General features: G+C 39.7%; 2 protein-coding genes across 2 annotated transcripts in view; one reads left to right on the forward strand and one right to left on the reverse strand.

The window, feature by feature from the left end:
- Positions 1-6387, reverse strand: part of PREPL (prolyl endopeptidase like) — a 21570-nt gene extending 15183 nt beyond the window's left edge. The window contains exons 1-4 of the mRNA XM_030946302.1: positions 5668-6387; positions 2439-2636; positions 1870-1936; positions 1014-1217 (exon numbers count right to left, since the gene is read on the reverse strand). Of these exons, the coding sequence (XP_030802162.1) occupies positions 1014-1217; positions 1870-1936; positions 2439-2636; positions 5668-5886 (688 nt within the window). The 5' untranslated portion in view covers positions 5887-6387. The remainder of the gene's footprint in view (positions 1-1013; positions 1218-1869; positions 1937-2438; positions 2637-5667) is intronic.
- Positions 6388-6934: 547 nt separating this feature from the next.
- CAMKMT (calmodulin-lysine N-methyltransferase) overlaps positions 6935-21270 on the forward strand; it is a 213872-nt gene continuing 199536 nt past the window's right edge. The window contains 3 exon segments of the mRNA XM_030944331.1: positions 6935-7003; positions 7005-7034; positions 12455-12621. Of these exon segments, the coding sequence (XP_030800191.1) occupies positions 6935-7003; positions 7005-7034; positions 12455-12621 (266 nt within the window).

Consider the following 21270-nt stretch of genomic DNA (forward strand, 5'->3'; position numbering starts at 1 on the left):
TTAGCTTTATACACACCTTGCCTTACCTTTTACAGAATTTACCATTCTGATAGTCATCTTTTGTACTCTTATTATCTGTCACACCTATCTAGGCAACAGGATGCTGGTCTTTTAACTGTACTGATTCTTCTGGATCAACCTAGATAGATGTTCAAATCAAGTATGTTGTAAAATGTCATTGGCAAATTTGCATGTTTATTTTTCAACTGGTATTATAATCTTCAGTGTGGAAACACAACACTAAATTCTTGCTACTCCTCATTTTTTTAACAAGGAAGTTTTACGTAGAGTTTTATTTTTTTTGCTCTGCCCAGGCAAATTGCTTACTGCACTAGATATACTTGATGACATCTAGCAATATAATCCAAAGTACAAGATGTGGAACACTGTATACATACTATCATGCTCTTTTTGCTATATTCTTTAATAGACTATAAAAAAAGAATATTTTCCCATTCACTTCCATTTACCTCTGCTTCTTTCAACAGCAATGTAAAGCTCTGTAATTTATTCTGAAGGAATTGATTCAAGGCCTGGCTGACTTCACTGGGCTCTGAACTGTGACCCACATTGTGGATTCCAGTTGAAATTCCAGCCAACACTCACTGGTAGGTAGTACTTCCACACTTTTCAAGCAAAGCTAACTGTCTACAGCTACCAGTGACTTCTGTTGTAGCTGCAAGGATTTACCAACTAGAACATCCCTTAAAAAGATCTTTATATGACAAACAGTCACATCACTATATTTTGAAAATAGCATATTGGATTCAATGGAAAAAGATATGACTGTTGTAATGCTTTTGCAGTGAAGGACAACTTGTATCCAGGAAGTAGTCCCTTTCATCCATATCAGATAGCCTGTAATTGTGTAGCATTAAAGAAACCATAAGAAAAATTTCAACATTTATAAGGATTAAATGTTGTCTTCATTAAAAAAACCATTACCTTTAAACTAAAAAAAGATGTTGTGTTGAAAGGTTGTGTGATCCACAGGATATTTAGAAATTACTTACCAAAGCTAAATACACTTGGAATTACTTTTTCCACTACAGGAAGATGACCAAGTTTCATAATAATGCAGGTTGCCTCTTCAGAATTTTCACTTTTTAAGCTGATGGCCATGTATCTCTGATCTGGTGAAATTCTGATCCGTTGAATAAAGGCATCAGAAAAGCCAAGATCTTCAATACTGAATAAAATCTTAGCATTTCCTTCACCTATTACATAGGAAAAAGAGATAGCAAAAAATCCTGTAATTAAAACACTGTCAAAATGAATGGTGACTTTTAATGTCTGTATTTAACAAATCTGTCTCAAATATTCACAAACATTCTACTGGAATTTATCAACAACAAATACCTGTCTTGCAAGATATTTGCAAATGCATTTTGTAAAAATAAACAAAAATTACAGTTCCAAGGAAAAAAGTCCTGTAGTTATTACTAAAAATATTTCAAAAGTGTAGATGCTGGCTTCTAATAAACATATTGAATTTTAAAGCTCAGATAGCTAAAGCATGGTTGTTTCTAATAAATAAAATTAAAAATTCTTTCACCTCCCCTCAGAAATAAAAAAGCATGGATGTTCTTTTCCTTTCTTCAAAATGTTAAGTTAGGGCTCTGCAAAGAAATGTCTTATCGCTTTCTCTCCAGCAACTTTCCTTAGTATCAATATATACTATTCTCTAACTCTCTTTACCTCACCCTTTCAGATTCTGGATCTAAAATTATTACTCTAGTACAGAATTGTATAAAAGTATTTTTAGTTAAGAAACAGACAAGTTAAACGTTAATGCAAGAAAAGAACACTAAGTGATACATGTATACCCTTTTAAAGAATCCTACCATATTAGGAAGAGAAATCCCTTACCATCATCTGCTTTTGCAAGAAATATGCAGCCATTCTCTTCAAAGTACACATTCTCTCCAAACCTTATCTGTTCAATACAAAGAAAAATATTTCAAGTCCAGCATACTATTTCCTTTGAATCCCTATATAGTAATTTTTCTGTACAGCAGAAGTGTAACAAATGTAACAAATGACAGAACATATATTCCATAGTGAAGAAGGAATTGCACACATCAGAAAGGTTTTTTCAGTTAGGTTACTTAAGCTACCTCTACCTGCTCTAAATTTCACAGTAGGCTCAGATCACCTGCAACTGTTCTTGTAACTTACAATGTTGTGTATTCTTTATCCAAAAGTCAGATGATTATTTTATCTTTACTTGCTTTTGCCTATGGAGAAATTAAGGTAAATTCAATGTCATAACAAGTATAAGCTGTCCTAAACACAAACTGTTACTATGCTCAATTACTAAAATATTCAACATTTCTACTGTAAAAAAAATGAGTAAACCAGCATTTTTTAGCAGGAACAACTTCACTGTCTTTTATTGTAGTCAGTGATGGGAAATGTTTGTATTGTTTGCCACTTACCCTTGGGCTTCTTGAATTGAGTGTATACATGTTGTGCAATTCTTCCAGTTTTTCTTTGATCCTCTTTGTCACAGCTTTGTATGTTGGTGAAATGTTATTCCAGTTTTTTTGCTCCGATTTCAGAAGGCTCTTGTGCAAAAGGTCTGAAGTTACTATGGATGTATTTTGCTTCCTTTTGGAAAGGACTTTTGTTCCTTCCTGCTAAGTAAGGAAAGACAACAATGGCTACAAGCCAGCACACTAATCTGAATATATTGAGATGATATCCCCTAAGCCACAGGCCCAAAATCACCTTTGTGTTATTACAAAAGTACATGACAGTAAAAAAAAAAAACCCAAACAGTAGTTGGTATGTGTTTTATTTTAACTCTTCCTGATCTTTTGGGAGGCACTGTCAAACGTGCTTTACTTGACACATTGAGGTCTTCTCTTCAAAATTTAGGATACTATTAATATATGCTCTTAATTGATTGTAAGTAAATATGTTTGTTCCTGTTCTAGAACTAGGTTTTAGTTTTTATGGAATTTTATTATTTTTCCTTCTTCACTGCTTTCTTTCATAGTGTCCTGTCTTTAGAGTGTAATTTCTCATTTCCTTTCCTAGACAACAGCACCCACATCTCTGTCCCCGTATCTCAGAGTCCCAGCAGCTCGTTCAGGTTCTTGCTCCACCTCCTCAGAAGTGTTAATATAAATGTTCATAAGGCGCAGAATGAAGTGAATGATATGGATTCCACAACAATTTTATCAGGAATAAGTTTAAGGATCTGGTTTTCCATGAAATGTGAGGTGATTACTGCTACCTCACTGCCAACAAAGCTGTCCTCTATCGTAAAAAATGTTAAAAGTGTGTTAAAACTGCTAGAACAATGCCACTTCCTCTTACATGCTGTGAAACCTCACTTGATCAAGTAGTAAGCTTCACAACTTATATTACACTACTTAATATTGCACAGATCACACAAAATAGCATTTTATAACATTCAAGATATGATTTCAATGTGTCTAAGCTTAAAAAGCAGCCTGTGCTTTGTATCCTGTCCCCACTTTTCATTAAGGAATGTTCGTTTGTTCCTAGTTTGTCTTCAGAAACACCTAACAACCAAATGTGAATGTTCCAAGTAGACTCTGAAGGGAAGCAATCTGCTCCAGTAACCAAACTCCCTATGAACATAAACATATCATTGCTGAGAGCTGAGAGTGTCTGTCACTGGTTCAGAACAATCCTCCCTGTCACCTGGCACAAGGCAAAGAAATTGTGAAGGCTCTTAGAGAAGCTCTAGAGCAAGTGAGTGACTGGTCAGGAGAAACAAAATGCTGGGTACCAAAGTAGTACCACCTCACCCCAGTTGTAGGAAAAACTGTTGTAAGACAACACCATGCCCCAAACATGATGCAATCAAATAAAACCTCACAGTGGCCATAAATGATACTTAGGAAAGCATAAGAATGGGACAAGACAGATGATCTTCCCTAGCCTTAAGGAATTTTAGCTCGGGAATTTCCTAACCTGAACATGGTTTCTGGATATTTAAAAAGTCTCTCTCACATATGTCATATATCTGTATCTATATATCTCATATATGTTTCTCCTTATACCTATGTAAAATTTTAGCATCCATAACTTATTTTGACAAGTTCCACACTTAATGAATCTTTTGATGATTGACCTCCTTTTGTTTTCAGCAATACTCATTGTATTCATTTGGAAATATTATATACAGCTGGTGGTCACAGTGTAGGGATGTATTAAGAGGTACAGTACACCTCCCTGCCTGGAGAAAATCCAGCAATCTTGAAAGATTTTCAGGATAGCAGAGGATCTCAGTGACAATTGATGTGCAAACATTTGCTCCAAAGCAAACAGGCACAGCCTCCTTTCAGGTGAAAGCCATGTTTGCATCCTGGGACCAGCGACACAGAGCAGCCTTTGTAACAATTTTGTCAGTGAAGTTCCACTGAGTAAACTGAACACACGTTCCTGTCCCTCCAGACTGTGACCACGTTCACAGGGGTCCGAGGATGAGAGAAGAGATGAGGATCTGAGTCTATGTTTCAGAAGGCTTGATTTATTATTTTATCATATATATTATATTAAAACTACTAAAAGAATAGAAGAAAGGATTTCATCAGAAGGCTAGCTAAGAATAGAAAAAGAAGGAATGATAACAAAGGTTTGTGGCTCAGACTCTCTGTCTGAGCCAGCTCACTGTGATTGGCCATTAATTAGAAACAACTGCATGAGACCAATCACAGATGCACCTGCTGCATTCCACAGCAGCAGATAATCATTGTTTACATTTTGTTCCTGAGGCCTCTCAGCTTCTCAGGAGGAAAAAATCCTAAGGAAAGGATTTTTCAAAAAAGATGTCTGTGACACCAGACCTCCTGTGCTCTCCTTGAAACATTTGCTTAAATTTGAGACACAGACCTAGGAACTCGTTACTTCATGGTGACAAATGAGAGTTACAACAAGACGACCTTTGTGTCACCTCTGAAGAATCACTGTCAATTTGAAACAATTTTAGGACAACCATGCACCCATTCTGAAAACATGTTTAAGGATCAAATAAACCAAAACAAACACGTTTTTAAACAATACTTAGGCATATAAATAAGTTTCTAGGCTGTCATACTGCAGTTAACTTTTATAATAGCTCTAGCAAAATCTGTATTAGAGACACTGAGACCTAAAATTATTTCAGTCTGCTTTCTGACTCTGTGCATGATATACTGCCATCCAATTACACAATATTTATTTACAGAAATCAAGCCAAATACCTTTTAAAATATAGTTTAGAACATATGAGCATCATGTTATACTTCAATATGATGGAAACCATGACCTTACTGGTCAACACAGAAAAGTCAAGTGTTTTTTGAGACAGGCCACAATCTGATATAATCAGTTTGGACACTTTGCCTCCACACTAGCTGATCTCTCCCTGCAGTTTTCTCCTGACACTTTACCTAAGTCTGGAAGATACCAATTTTTTCAAAATTACAATAGCAGGAAAATCAACCAAAATTCATTTTTATGTCAAAACAGCACAGGAAAGCTAAACAATGGTACATGCCCTTGAATGTAACTGATATCCTGTAACTGATATCCTCTGCTTAAAATCCTCTAGGAAATATATGTTTCTTCAACATGTGAAAAGTATGACTGCATCCCTTAACAGATGTGCCAAGGTGGTTGTTGGTATTAGGCCTATATTAAACAGCATACCTTGCAGGAAAAGAATCTGCACGGCAGGATGCTTCCAGGTGGTGCAGTCCTGTGGGTGCATGTGCTTTTTGAACAGCCCAGGATGTGGCACTTTTTTGGTGCAATTTTACTGTAAGGACACACTGTTTGAGGAGGGTTATGTTTAGAGTAGTACTTGGCACCAAAGCTTAGCCCTTGGAGAAGATTCCGCAGTCCAGTGCAGCACATCCTAACCTTCATTTCGTGACAGCCAGCCTGGAATTTCTGAAAATCCCGAACTGCCGATCATTTACACTGCGCATGTGAAACATACATAAAGTAAACAGCAGGTGTAAATATACATACATACAGAGGAAACAGACGTAGCGTAAACTTCCTCTTCCAAAGAAATGAGATTGATTCACTATATAAATCATATGAGAAGAAAATAAGTAAAACTTTGTCTGTTTGTTAACAACTGGCACCCACATCTTAACATGAACATTCCGGGCAGCCCAAAGTTTAACTCCAGTGAAACTATGAGGAGAAGGGGAGCTGCAACCGCGCACGTCCAAACGCTGAAGGACAGAACACTGGGAAAGTTTGGAGAAGTGGTCCCCCCTCAGTTCCCCATCATCTCACACCAAACCCACGCTCTCTCCCTAGGCTCCCTGGGCAGCAGCAGCCGAACGCCGTTCGCAGGAGCACTGCAGGGGACGGCCCCCCCGTGTCCGGCCGCACCCGGCGCGGCCCCGCTCCCCGCCGGCGCTGCCCGTCCGCCCGCGGCCCGCGCAAGGACTCGCCGTGGCGCTGCTGCCGCTCCCGCTCCCGCCGGGCCGGGCTGCCCGGGATCAGACACCGGCCGGCCGGGGGGCAGCGCTCCCGGGGGCGCTGCCCGTCACTAAGATGGCGGCAGGGCGCTTCAGCAGCCGCGGCGGCCGGGCGTCGCTGATGTCAGCGCCGGGACGCGGAGCCACGGCGGGGCGGGCACGCTCCCTGGGGCGGCTTTCCCGGGTGGCCGCCGTGCCACACCCAGTCCCGTCCCCGGGCGCGGTGGCCACGGGCGGCTTGTCTTGAGGCGCACCCACGCCGTACCGGGCCTGAAGAGCACTGCGCTTCCTCGGCCGCCGAGAGTGGCTCGGCGCTGCCCTTAGCAAAGATGGCCGCGCCCCTCTTCCCGCTCCATCCCTAGCCCGGCCGGTCCCGCAGCCGCTGGATGCTCAGCGGCGCGGCCCCGCCGCCCAAGACAGCGCTCCCTCCCTCCCTCTCTCCCGCCCGCCGCGCCAGCTCCCGGCGCTCCCGCCGCCGCATGGCCGAGGCTGCCGGCTCCCCGCGCCGCCACGCCGCGGGCAGGTGCGGAGCGAGCGGCGCGGCGGCGGGCCCGAGCCCGCTGGCGGCTGCTCGGACAGGTAGGGGAGCCCGCGGGCGGGGGGCGGCATGGCGGGCGGGCGGCGGCGCAGCCTGAGGGCAGCGCGAGGGCTCGCCCTGTTCTCTCGGGCCCGGCTGTGCCCCGAGCGGCGGTGCGGCGGGTCCCGCGCCCCTACATGAGTATTGCGAGCTATACTATGGCGGGTCATGTAAAGGGGCTTGCAGCACTCTCCCTGGAAAATATGATAATAAAAAGATGTACATATATATATGCACCCAACCCTCTCTAAAGAGAGGGGAAGCGGAGGGGCAGGCACTGATCACTCTCGTGCCCGGTGACAGGACTTAAGGGAATGGCATGAAGTTGTGCAAGGGAGGTTTAGGTGGGATGTTGGAAAAAGGTTTTTCACCCAGAGGATGGCTGGGCGCTGGAACAGGCTCCCCAGGGAAGTGGTGTCAGGCAAGCCTGACAAGAGTTCAAGCCTGATAGAGTCGAAGTGTTTGGACAATGCTCTCAGGCAGACAGTGTGACTCTTGCAGTGTCCTGTGCCGGGCCAGGAGTTGGGCTCTATGGTCCTGATGGGTCCCTTCCAACTCAGCTTGTTCTGTGATTTTATGATTCTGAAGTGTGCCTTCAGTAGATCCCCAAAAGTGTCCATGGCCTGTGTTAAGGGAGGAGGACCAGCATCCCACTGGCACCCCCACTGCCCGAGGGCACCTTGGGATTTTCAGGCCATGGTTTTACACCTTCCTTCGATGCCACTGGGGCTGGTTGTCCTGGCTGCCACCTCATTCCTGCTTTTTGCTCCCTCCCCCCAGACTGCCTTTGGTGGGAGCTGGGGCAAGACCCTGCTCACCTGGCAGTGAAAACTGCATTTGCTGAGGTGCTGTGCCTGGAGAAAGGTGAGGAGGAAGAAGGAGCAAGTGGTGACACCTGTGCTGTGGTAAACAGCAGCTCCTCAGCTGCAGCCCTCCACACTGAAAGGGTTTTAGACCCTTTCAGAGCAGTGCAAGGTTGGAAAGGATTCCTCTGCAGATGAGTGTAGGCATAAAGGCTTAAAAAGTCTAGTGTGTTTCATTGGCTGTTTATATTAAGGGATGTGAAATTTACAGCCCTCACTTGAGTGTTTCTTTCTGTGCAGAGGACATCTGGAGCTGCCTATGGACAGCTGTCCCTGAGAGGGTGGAGGGGTGACACTGGGTCAGTGGTGGCAGCTGGGTTGGAAGGGGCACCTGCCCACAGCTGGGTCACGGTGGGAGGCCTGGGGACATCAATATTGCACTTTGTGTGTGCTTTTGGTTTCAAAATTTGCCAGTCCTGTTCAACAGGACCAACTTCTGTTTTGTTATACTCCAAAGCAGGAAATGTCGAAGTTACTGGTAGGAGTATCAGGTTTGTCTTTGTAGGTCTCTGTTCTAGCAGCCTATGTAAGCTGCACTCTGTAGCTGTACTAGCTGTTATTTCTTCTCAACATATATACTGCCTTTGGCATATTCCTGTCTCTTAAAATCATAAGGAGCTTTTCATAACAGTAGAGTGGGGTTGTGGAAGAGTGCATGTAGGTATTTGGGGAGAAGGCTTCTCTTTTTTTCTCAAACTACATGTATCTGTGACCTTTACCTCTGCAGATTCTCTTGGTTTTTCCATGTTCTTTAGCTTTTCTGTTGATTTTTATATGGTACAATAAGCAAGGATCAATTTAATCTTACTGGTACATCTGAAGTAAAAATCAGTTCTGTGCTCTTTGCTACAGTGGTGCTCAGATCTATCTATGGATTGGAAGAAGGTATCAACCTCCCTTTAAATCCATTTTTAATGGAGCACTGTCAAAGTGTTTCTTACAGTGCTTTTAAAAGCACTTTTCATACTGCTTATAATAACGCCTTACGTGAAATCAGTTCTGTGGTGTGTTTATATCTTGAATTTGCTTTCATTCAATGCACACACAAATTGATTTACTATGGTAAGGATGCTTGAGTGCATGCTTGCTGATTTAATTAAGAAAAAAAAGCCCTTTTATGAGGTATCCTATGAAGCTAGCATAAAGAACCAGGGGTTTGCATAATTACCTGTGTGCTCTTTATCAATGAAATGTTTTATGTATGTACTGAGTTTGAAGTTTGACAATATTTTTAAACTTAGTCTGTCAGAATCAAGAAAAATATTTTTTTGCATTTAAAAAAATGCTGAGGGAAGTTACCCATTTACTGTGCATTTGTAAATGACTGGATAAGTTCTCTCAGGCTGTGTTTTGAGCTCTGCCAGTCTCTGTGGCTTAAGGCATTATCCAGTCAGTTTTCAGCAGGGAAGTTAGAGCAATAGGCACGCTTTAGGTTCCTCCCTATATGTAAATTTGCTCCCTAGAGAAAGTTTCATGGAATCTGTAACCTTTTTTTGTTTATCCTGCCTGTTACCTTCCTCTTGCTCTTCTCACACAAGTCTTAGAATCACAGATTATGCTGAGCAGGAAAAGAGGCACAAGGATCATCAAGTTCAGTTCCTGGCCCTGCACAGGGCCATCCCCAAGAGCCACACCACATGCCTGAGGCTATGTTGGCAGCTGCTAATGTACTTAAACTTCCAGAATTGAAAAATAAAAGCTAAAGTGAGGACAAGTCAGTGACACTTTTTTTTCCTGAAGAGAAGCACTTCTAAAACAAATTTTCATCTCTTCCTGCTCTTCTCTCTGTGAAGGGTGCCTGTGCTTCAGATCTTTTTTCCATGTTTTTGTTAGTGTTGAGTTTGTAAATTATTTACAATTGGATAAAACAATTTGGTAAATAAATTTTTTGTAAAAATAAATACTATAGTCCTATGGATGATATTCAGAGTGCAGTTACAGGTTATGTTGTAGCTGATTGTGTAGAAACTTTCTTGCATGTACAAAATACCATGTTGCAGTCACTGCCAGGGAACTGCCCCAGAACTGTAGACTGTAAGCTGTTATGAATTTGGCTCTTAGTGCAACTGGGCCTAACACAAGGATATACAAGTACAGGAATTTCAGGTGACTGCCTTTCTCCATATTGTTCGTGGGAGATTCTTTTTTTGGGGAGGGTTTTTTTTTAAGAGATATCAACCAGTTTTAGGTTTTATAGGAAGTCCTAAACATGGTACTAATACTGTGATTAAATACCAAGGGTGTTGAAATTGAGATCTGTGGTAATGTTTTACCAGAATCTTTGTAGAACAGAGACTGTTTGATGATGAGTTAAGTTTTTATCAGTTATTCTGAATCAGCAGCAATTTATCTTTGTACCCTATTTAACGCAACTGTGGTCCTTTTAGGAATAGACTTGAGAAAAGCCCCCCTTTGATCCAAATGTAAAAAATACAGAGTTAGATATAAATGATGTAACATATTCTCCATTTGTGCTATTTTCTCAGTTATAGGTAGGGTTTTAAAATATTTGACCTGCTGTTGTAATTTTCAGATGTTAGACCACTTGATTTTTGTTTCAGGCTGTGGGAGAAATGTTCTTTTGAGTATTCAAATGCTCATGAGATTTTCTGCTAACCCAGAGAATTAATTTTACAGGGTGGCTATAAGATGTCTCGTACAACAAAAACTGAAAATAGAAAAGTGTTGTTGCCACTGTGGTTTTTTTTCCTGTTAGTAATGGCTTTACTAATAGTAATTGCTATTGCTTTAAATAAGTCCCCAAACAGCACACTTTTCTGAAAATTAGGTCTTGCTGGTTTTCTTTAGTTGTCAAGATAGTCCATTTTGTTTTCAGGCACACAGCTATTACATGAAGGTCTTAATTTTGCTGGTCTTTGAATTTTCTGCTTTGATATTTTTGCATTTTTCATTCATGTGTGTATTTTTCTCACATGTTACAAAGTAGTGTGGACAGCATCCAGACATATTTAATACTTCATGGAAAATGCCTGTGCCTCTCATATGATGAGACCTGCCAATGAAAATAGCTTCAAAAGCAGTAAGCCTGATGTCTCAGACTCGCTGTTAAGTACCAAAAGTGTAGCAAATACAATCGCTCTGCTCACATATGTAGTACTTCCAAATATCCTGCAAAATAACAGGTCATGGCCTCAAACTGTAAGACATTTGATTGTGAGTGCATTTTTAGTTAAAGCATGTTAACACAGGTAGGGTACAGCAAAAACATCACTGACTCTATTTTTTTTTTTGGTACACATCCTGTATGCAAAGCTTCTATTTCAAGTTTCATAATTCTGGAGAGCTGTTTCTCATTTGACTTATCTCTAGGTGACAAAAACTTGTAAATTGCAGTGCTGTCCTACTCAATGGAGCTCTTCCTTGCACCCCTATCAATTTATAGGCATGAGTTTATTTTCTGCTCTTTTTTGGTTGGTTTGTTTGTTTTTGTTTTTTTTTTTTTTTTTTTTTTTTGTTTTTTGTTTTAAATCCATCACTGGGGACTGCATATGCACCTTAATTTTAAAAATGCAATCACAATTATTTATGTATTCTCTCCAATGTTAGGAGAAAGAAGTTAAATCTAGGACACCTTTCTTTCCACATCACTGCCCTTAGAAATAAATCTTTTTGTCTGGCAGGGAAATGCTGGCTGTCTTCTGAGCAATGGCACAGCTCAAGCAGCTGAGTGCTGCGTTCTCCTGCACAGAGGGGTTGATACCTCACTCCCTGAAGATGGCTGAGTGCAGCAGACTAGTCAGGACAGAGAGCCCACGTTTTCACTTTCCTGAACAAGTGTTTTAATCATTTAAGAAATGCAGATGGCATTGTGTCTCTGTCACTGCCTTGAATTCTTCAGTCTCTTAGCACTGAACTTGGTGCTCTCAGAGTCTTTTGGGGCTCACCTGAAGTCTCATGTGTCAGTCCCCTTATGGGGGCCTGGTTGGGGAATATAGAGTTGTGGTGTCTGAAAGTCTGGGGCCTGGGATAGGAAGTAATTTTCTCAACTTAGAGAACTTTGGCAGCATCTCTGCAAATGTGCAGCAGAAGACTTCTTGGCTAGGAAAGAATCTGTCAGGGGAGCACACAGCACTCTGGTGCCTGAAGATCATGTTTTGGGTTTGTCCTTTTAATTCTACAAAAGATACCTTTGTTGTTGGCCTTTTTCCTCGTCTATAGGGACAGTGAATGGCACAGAAATTGCTTGGGGAGAGCACTGCTTGGGCTGTGAGACTTGGTAAAATGAGAGGATGGGAAGAACCCAGTTTGGCCCTCTAATTTTTGCATGGGTTTGCTGGAGCTTAAGTTAAAAAAGCAACTTTGTGAACTTCTGAACACAGTAACTTTGCTTTAGTTACTGAGACGTAGTTCATAACTCCTTCTCTTGACTCCTACCATCAATACCACTGTATTTTGTTCAGGCTTGGCTTACTTTGTTACTCATAACTACTAGCTGATAGCATATCCATTATGGTTTCCCTCTTCACTCAAAAAGGCATGGGTTCTTTTCTTGTTTTCTTGTTTTATTGTTAATGCTTAATTTGTTCTTCATTTCAAAGGTTCTGAGGAAAAAGCACTTGAAAGATGTGCATCTCCAACAAGTGTCTGTCAGAAGGTTTGCATCATTCAATCTCTTTTCAATAGAAGACCAGAACACAGAAGAGGAAACTGGGACCTGGGTTCAGTATAGAAGCATCTTTTATCCCAAGTACAGTGTCTCCTTAAGGTAACCACAATTTAAATTTTAAGTAAGATCTTGAATGGGCTTCAAGTATAAAACTCATTAGTCATTCTTCCACTGTTTTGTGTAACTAGGGCATAGTTTACAAATAAACTGGTAAATGTTATTTTTAGTTGTTTGTTACAGTAAGCAGCTTGTCTGACTCTTCTTTCTGGTACATTTCACTGAAGTGGCAGAGCTTGACTGAAAATACTGATGCTTGTAGCTAAAACAGAATGCAAATATGAGCATGTATTTTATATTTTAACAGCTTTCTGTTTTGACATTCTTCAGCTATACATGGGATATAAAAAAACTTGAACACAGTTATTTATGGTCTTAAAATTTTTTATGACATGATGTTATTAATAATGTTCTAAAAGGTTTTTGGTAATTTTATTCAGTTTTCTTCTTAGTGCTTTTTTAAAAACTCAATGATAATTTGGCAGCCAAATTCCTACAAAATAATACATACTTGATGAAGTAATCCTGTATTAGGGCAGGTCATTTTTATTAAAGAAATTGACAATTAGAAAGTCCACGCACACCCAAACAGAGCAACAGAAAGCTTACTTCCCCTCCAAAAAACCCTCTGGAGGAATTTCAGTGAATTCTCAGTAGCTTTGTTTATAACTCTCATCCACTACTATGTTTGTGGGGTTTTGTTTCTGTTCTTCTTTTCTGTTGCTTTGGTCTTCTTTTCCCCGTTCAGTTTTGTATCTACCTTACTTTGTTTCCCTCAGGAAGTTTGCAACAGTAACTTAAGAATCCCTGAATTGATACTTGTTCTGCAGCATCTAATTAGATCTCTGAAGGTGAAGGATTTCGTATTGTCTACACAGTGGAAGGTGCTCTGGAGAGCCCAAATCAAGAAGTGCATTTTTGTTTACCTGAGACTTTAATTTAAAGTGAAGCTTAGGAATTAAGATCTAACACAAAAAAGTGACCATCATTAAACTGCAGCATTTTTGCAAGATTTTAAGATGAACCAATGAGAAAAAACCAAACCAAACTAAAGGAACCCCACAACACTACAGGCAGATCATTTTAAGTTAGCATCTGGATGTAAAGTCAAGAACGAAATTCTTTAGAGCTTTATAAAGTCCTAATTTTCCATTTCCCAGGCTTCCACTCAGTGGTGTTGAAAGGGCTCAAAAGGAAACTTTTCCACTGGAAAACTGCTGTTTGTAGTAGAAGTAGGTGCAGTGTTTTTCCATGTATAGACTTTTCCTGTAAACTACCAGTGAATGCTGTGGACTAACTCAAACACTGCCAATCTACATAATGCCTTTGTGCAGTGTCCCTATTCCTTGTTTCTAGGTCCTCAGAGGCACACTGGGGATAGGAAGCACAAGGTTTTTAGGTAGAATTTGGGCTGAACAAGGCTGCAGTCCCTTACAATGCAGCCCTGAACTCTTTTAGTTCACTGTCATGGCTTGCAACACTTGCTGTCACTTGATTTGCGTGTTCTGGAGTTTTAAGGTAGGAGATGAGCTAAGGTTCACCTGTACTGGCAGTACAGAAGCCAAGGGAATGTCAGACTGATCCTGCTCCAGCATTTGTGTGCTTCTGTTTCCACCACTTTCTATGCCATCATTTTATTTGGTATTATTTGCCTAACAGTAGTTTCATTGATAATAGAACGCAGCTCAACTATAGACTTTGAACAAGAACATTTATTTATGTGTTATTTTATTGTGTTTCTCTAATCTTGTTCAGTGGAAATGTATAGGTTCTGTACTGGAGCAGGGTCACATCACATTTCCAAAACTGAATATTAAGGACAATATGGACATTGTCTTCTGATGGGGATTTTTATTTTATATCTTCCCTGCATTTCTTCCTTTCCAAAAGATTTTCAGTGACCTCTAAAAATAGTAATCACTGTTCGTTTTAGAAATAATGATGATCAGAACTTGATTAGTCTTACACACTTCTATATTAAAATGTCTTCTCCACACAGAAGCAGTGACAATACATAGCGTGTACTTACTATTTCAGAATATTGCAGGAGGTGAAGAAGGGAAGGGAAAATACTGTGGGTTTTGCTAGGAACAAGGTATAAATAGACTGCAACAAAATTGACTTTACCATGAGTCAGTGTTAAATAGAGTTTCTTCCCCGTTTTTGCAAAAGCATTAATTTAGGGGATCAGCCTAACAGTATGACATACATAACAAAGCAACAGTTCTTCTTGCTTAAACTTACATGTCTAAAAGATAAAAATTCTTGGAGTAAGCATTCCTGGATCTTTGGAAACTGATTATATGTTGGAAACTTAAGCATTCTCTGTATGTCTGACAGTCTTCCCCTGGTTTTTCTCTGTCCACTGGCAAAATTTTATTTATAATAATATTTAACCACAGAAACAATTTAGCAAGTTAACAAGAGCATAATATTAACAATAACTTCAGTCAGGTAAATGCGGAACAGCATGCTTGAATAGGAAAACCTTTTTATATCTTTTTGTCAGGGAAAAAAAATGTTGCTATGGCCTCTCTAAAATCTTGACAAAAGTGCTTTGGAATTTCATCTACATTTGTTTTCCTTATGCATTAATATCTTTTGGGAAAAGCTCATTGCATATGTTCAATGTTAAAAGGGTTGTCAGCTAATATCTTGACGAGACTAAATACTTAAGAAAGTTCATAAGGTTGTTAGTGGCTTTTGGCAAAGAGTATAAAGGTCAAGCTGTATCAGTTCAAGGGCTGTCAAAACTGATAAAATTGTATATTCAGATATGCTATGACCTAGCTGGAATTACTGCTCTAGAGGGGCTTGGGACCAGTTTGTCAGGAAAATAGAAGCTTTTGTAGGAACTACCAGTCATGTGTGTGCTTTTCTGAATTTTGTTGGTTTTGCTGTTTCTCTAACTAAACTCAGGCTGCATCCACATCTCAGAAAGAAGAGCTTATACCATGTTTTTCTGTCACTGGTTTGTATTTTTTTGCATTATTCTTAATAACAAATCTTCCAAAGCAGAAAGCCGGAAGTCCCAGTATAAGGCAATTTTCAGCTTGAAAAATTTAAGCTGAATTTAAGTGCTGTTTTGACTAGATCCTTGAAGTGAAATATCATTGACTCATTTAAAAAATCTCCATAACTCTTCTGGTGAAACAGTGATGTCCAGTGTGCTTAATGAAATGTAAATTCATAATACATGGTGGAATGTGTTCTTGAGGTTTGTTTAGGTACTAAGGTGCTTCACAGTAGCTCTGGGGTATCAAAAGGAGTGTCTGGTGAGTGTGGGATTTTGTTAGCTTTGAAAGGTGTGTCAAAATGTAATCACTTTTGTTAGAATCCAAAACCTCATTTGCTTAGTGTAGTCTCATCTGGATTTGTATTTTATTTGATGTTCCTACACACTGCATCCTTGTCTTGATGATGTTAATTGAGCTTTATCTTTCCTGACCTGAACCCTGAATGCTCAGACAATTTCTATGTATTTCTCACATGCTACTTGACTTTGCTTTCACTCTCTGTAGGTTTCTTTTTTGGTGTTTGAATTTGTCCAGGAGCATCTTGTTCATCCACACTGGCCTTCTGGCTTTCTTGTCCGACTTCCTCTTGTTCAGGATGCATGATCCTTGGATATTAGCCAGCTTTCTTGGGCCCTTCTTCTCTCCAGGTCTTTATCCTATGGTATTCTACCAAAGAGATCCCTGAAGAGGCCAAAGTCTGCTCTCCAGAAGTCCAGGGTAGCAAGCTTGTTGTGCGCCCTTTTCACTGCCCTAAGTATCTCAAACTCCACCATTTCATGGTCCTGGCTGCCAAGGCTTCCTTGGAGATTCACATTTCTCATCAGCCCCTCCTTGTTGGAAAGAACAAGGTTCAGCATAGCACTTCTCTTTGTCAGCTCCTCTTGAACAGACAAGCATTTCAGGAACCTCCTGGAATTTTTATGCCCTGGTGTGTTGTCCCTCCAACAGCTATGGGGGTGGTGGAAGGTCCCCATGGAGACCAGGGCTTGTGAATGCAAGGCTGCTTCTCTGCCTGTCTGTAGAGGGTTTCATCTGTTGGTGCCCCTGTAGCAAACCCCCACTATAATGTCACCGGTCACTGCCCTCCCTTCAGTCCTGACCCATCAGCTCTCGCTTGGCTCCTCGTCCATCCCCAGGGGGAGCAACAAGCTCTCCAGCTGGACAGACAGCACCACTGTCTCCATATCTCCCCTGTGGTTTTATTTATAGAACTTTCAGGTGTGTTTGTTAGCTTTTTTCAAGTTGTTCTTAACTGTGGCAGTACTTCACTTTGCTGTTAAAAATTATGCATGTGCTGAATATGTGTTTTCTTCTGGATAGGAAGATATATAGTAAGTAAATAGAACAATTAATATTTATTTAATACTGCCTTTCTAAATCCTTCTATTCTTCATCAGGAATGTGCTTTTAAATTTGAATTTTGTATGAATAGTTGTAGCAATGAAGTGATCATCAAGATGCAGTGTCTCACTGTGGAGATGGTGCCTGCCTTTTAGATAGGAAAATTGTTCTTTTATTTGAGTTAAAAAAAGGAGCAATCAATATCTTCAAGTTTTCTATTTCAGGATATGGATTTGCTTTTAAATTGTAGGCTCATTTTAAGAAAACAGTGCAGAAATAAGTTATTTCTGTGGTAAAATATTTTCCATTGATCAGTCATTTGCTGTTTCAAATACTAAAGTACAGAACTGAAAAGAACAATGTCAGCAGGTTACAGGAAGGGTTAAATCTTTGTAAAAGGTGTTTAGTGTACTTTGCAAGTTGTCATGCCTTTTGTTCTGAATATGAATGAACCTGCAGATAAAAATATGACAGAAACTATTAGATGATTCTAGACCTGTGGTTTAGAAATGAGGGGCATGCAGAGATACCACTTGTCTGTGGCAAGCTGTGTTAGAAGATGGTGCAGGACTTCCATTGGCTGTTCCTCTTGGATATTTCTCCTAGTAATATTTTAAATTTTAAAGGTTTTTCATTTTAGGGGTAGAGATTAAAAAAGTGAAGGGAAACAAATTTCAGTGAATATTGTCTACTTCTTATGGACAGTTTATGTGGATATGACAAACTTGCTTTCTTCCATGTATTGCATGCTAAGAGGCAATGTGAATTTAGCAGCATAAAGGGTTGGCCCCAGGAGCTGGAAATGGAGGAAAGAGATGAAAAGTGATTTGGCAATGTACTTCTTTTATTCAGTGATCAAGTGATGGCTGCTCCATCATATTGCCCAAGATGTGTGTAAAAAAAAATAATTGTAGTCAAAGAACCTTTGTTTCAGTTTCTTGCCGCATTAAGCTGGGATCTAGAACTGGAGTGAAAGAAGAGTTAACTTATTTTTGCTATACTCTGGTGCAGAAAGAGCATCTGATAGGTAGCAAAGTTTGCAGATAACTCAGGTTCTTAGTGGGCCACAGTGATAATTGATAGTGATATACAACAAGCTTTTTTGTGAAGTACCCTTAACAGTAATTTTTTACCGTTATTCCATCTTTTATTTTTCACAAATATACTTTTAATTTGTACATAGGTTAATAGTTTATGGTGATGGGTTTGGTTCTTTTTCCCTTTTCAATATTATGTAGAAATGTATTCTATCTTAGATTTTGTAGGTTTTTAAAGTTAATATGGGCACATAATTACTTCTGTTATTTTTCATCACTCAGTTTAAGAATAATATAAAAGGAAAGAAGGAACTTACTTTTGTTTCATTATGGTTGATGAAAAGCAAGCCTTAATAGGGACCTACTGAAGGGTTGTTTTTTTTTTTGTACTATCCATAGCTATTTTTAAATACATGGAAAAGTCTGCCACTTGTGTTGCCTGAATTGGAGAGGAAGGAACATTAGTATATTTAAAGGTTGATCTCACTCTCTCTGACTTCATCCAAAGTTGATTTATTTGTAGTTCAGAGTAAGGAATTCTGCTTTGCTTTGTCTCAGGAGAAACATGAGTTGAATTAGTTTATTGTTCATAGATTTGTCTTCTATTACTCACTGCCTCAGCCATAGAAATTTTTGCCTGTTGTTCCTTGGAGACTTATAATAAGAACACTGTGAATCAGATTAATCATGCCAGCCTGAAATTCACTTTTTCCATGATGCTTACCTGTGCTTCTTTGAAGTACTTTGTTGATCTCAGCAATCAGAGCTTTGAACTTATTTGAACTGTATGACATCCGTGATATGTTCTAAAGCACTGAATACTAATGTTCTTCTGTATTTTGAGATACTTGTGGAAATTTATGGGAATTTAAGGGTTGGGGTTTAATCCCAAGCTTCTGTGATTCCTTTCCTTGACTTTGATTATTCAGTGCACATGACACATAAGACTCTGCCAGCTGCACTGTGGAAAGCTGTGATGGTGACAGGCACTCATGGAAACAAGATGTGCTGTATCTTGGCAGTTTTCTCTGGCTTTGCTGATGGAGGAGCAGCTGATGGGATGGGACAGTGAAGCAGCAGCTGTTACAGAACTGCTGAGGATGTGTGTGCAGGACAGTGGATCCCGAACTACAGGCTCTGGTTTTTAGGTGCAGGACTGAGTAGCACACTATTTATGGCAGAATTTGGGGTCAGAGAACACCTGTGTTTACAGGTGCATGTGACTTTAAGTCTGTAGTAAGGCCTATGATGGCAGAGTTGGGGAATACCTGGTGCAGAGTTTGTCTGCAGGCTCCACAAGTGCAGATCTCCAAATGGAGAAACATGGCTGTTGCCGTTTGGAAGTGCATTTTTCTGAGTTCTCCCTTTCACAAATGGATCAGCTATTGGCATGTTGCTTTCCTCAGTCCTAAAACTTGTCTGCAGTAGGAGATTATGCTCAATTCCTCAGTTTTTGGATTCCACAAATTTTAAGCAGTTTTGGCTAGTGCTGTGGTTTTATAATTTCTCCTTTTTGTGTTTCCCTACCTTTTGACCGTTAACTATATAAATTGTATTCTTTTCTAGACCAGGACACTTCACCTACTTCTGTTTTTCTTTCTTCATTCTGTTAACTACTGGTACTAGACTACTAAATTTTTATCCTTACCTTTGTTTGTTTCACTTGGGGAGTTACATGATAAATCTCCTTTAGATATGAACTATGTACATAAAGAAATTGAGGGGGGAAAAAAAGAAACCAAAACATGTTATCCCAAGACTACCCTGCGTGCCAACAGAGATTAAAATATTTCTTTACTTCCTCAGCATCTCCCACCCTCCATTTGGATTCATTTAGAGATGAGACATTCACAGTTTTGTGAGAGCCCCCAACAGCCCCAGACATATGCAGAGTTACAGAGTTTATAGGGTTCTCAGGAGTCAGCAGGGGAGAGTTTAAAGGGCAGCTCTGTGGCTGGCAGAACTACCAAACCTATCTCCTTTCTTGTTACTTGCCTTGCACCAGCTCTGTTGCATTGGCTGTCCAATTTGATGGAAAACAAACTTGCAAAAAAGAAGTACATTAAAAATCCATATGATCCATCAGCGTTCTTGTAGACTTCCTCTGCAGAGAAGGCATGTAATTTTGGTTTGGTTTTGTGTACCTGGGAGAAGAGCAGTCATGTCCAGTTGAATATTTTCTAACATCTCTCATATATTTCTTTGTGGCTTCTGATAAGCTTAGTTCAGTTTATTAATTTGATTTCCATTTTTAAGAATTAGTCTAGTTGCTGTTTGGTTCTTCTCAAAATTTAACTTGTTAATATTTCTTTATTTAATGCTTATGCTTATCAGAAGCTATAAATAGTGGGTTTTTCACAATAATTATGCAATTTCATGTTTGCAAAATGATTGATTTTTCCTCCCCCATTCTTACAGCAGTCTTTCTTCAGGAAAGAACAGCTGAGAGAATGAGAACTAATTTTGTAGGTGCTAAAATTCTGGGATTTATTGCATTTTTTTAGTATTTCAAATTAATGTGTTCCCAAATAGCCTTAGAAGCTATATTTGAAACATTATTAAAACCCTATATTTTCATATTTTGCTGCCTTGCTGAATTCCTTCTAGATTTTCTTTAATGCATTTGTGAAACAGCTGTGTGATCGGATTGTTGTAAAGTGTGAGACTAATATTTTGTTCATTTTGGGCTTAGATTAGTTTGGAATATTTAAAAACAAGATTAGATGCTTTTTTATGCGTATATGACTGCATATTTGAAGGCAAATGTTAGGTAAATTTTTATTCAGTTTTGGTGCTTATTCTTTCTGCTGCTGTCAGTGTTTTGCTCATTGCATTCTAAAATTGGCACTTGGTGTATGAAATTTAGGTAATTAATTTATTATCCCCACTTTCGAATGCTTATTTCACATGGGTTATGCAAATGTAAAACCAAAAAAAATTGCATTTCACTGAACACATTAATTAGCATTAACTTAATTAAGTGTTCTTGATTTTGTGGGAGAAAATAGGAATGTGCATACAGCTGCTGTTCAAAAATACTTTTATGGATTTTCCCTTTCAAAGAAATTGATTTACCAAAGTTCCTCCTTTCCTCTATGCGACTTCCACAACTAAATAAAAATTGATGCTCCTTGGTAATGTTTTCCTCCTGATAGTAGTTTCTGAGAAACACAATCCTCCTGATTCATGGATTTCAGTGCTGGGACTTTGAAGACTGGTGATCGTCCCCTTGTTTTCCCCCTGGTGGCTACAGTAGTAGCTATTTGCTGCTTCACTGTGAAAGGGGGTGGTGAGAA

Source organism: Camarhynchus parvulus, chromosome 3 (genome assembly GCF_901933205.1).
Source record: "Camarhynchus parvulus chromosome 3, STF_HiC, whole genome shotgun sequence".
Lineage (NCBI taxonomy): Eukaryota > Metazoa > Chordata > Aves > Passeriformes > Thraupidae > Camarhynchus > Camarhynchus parvulus.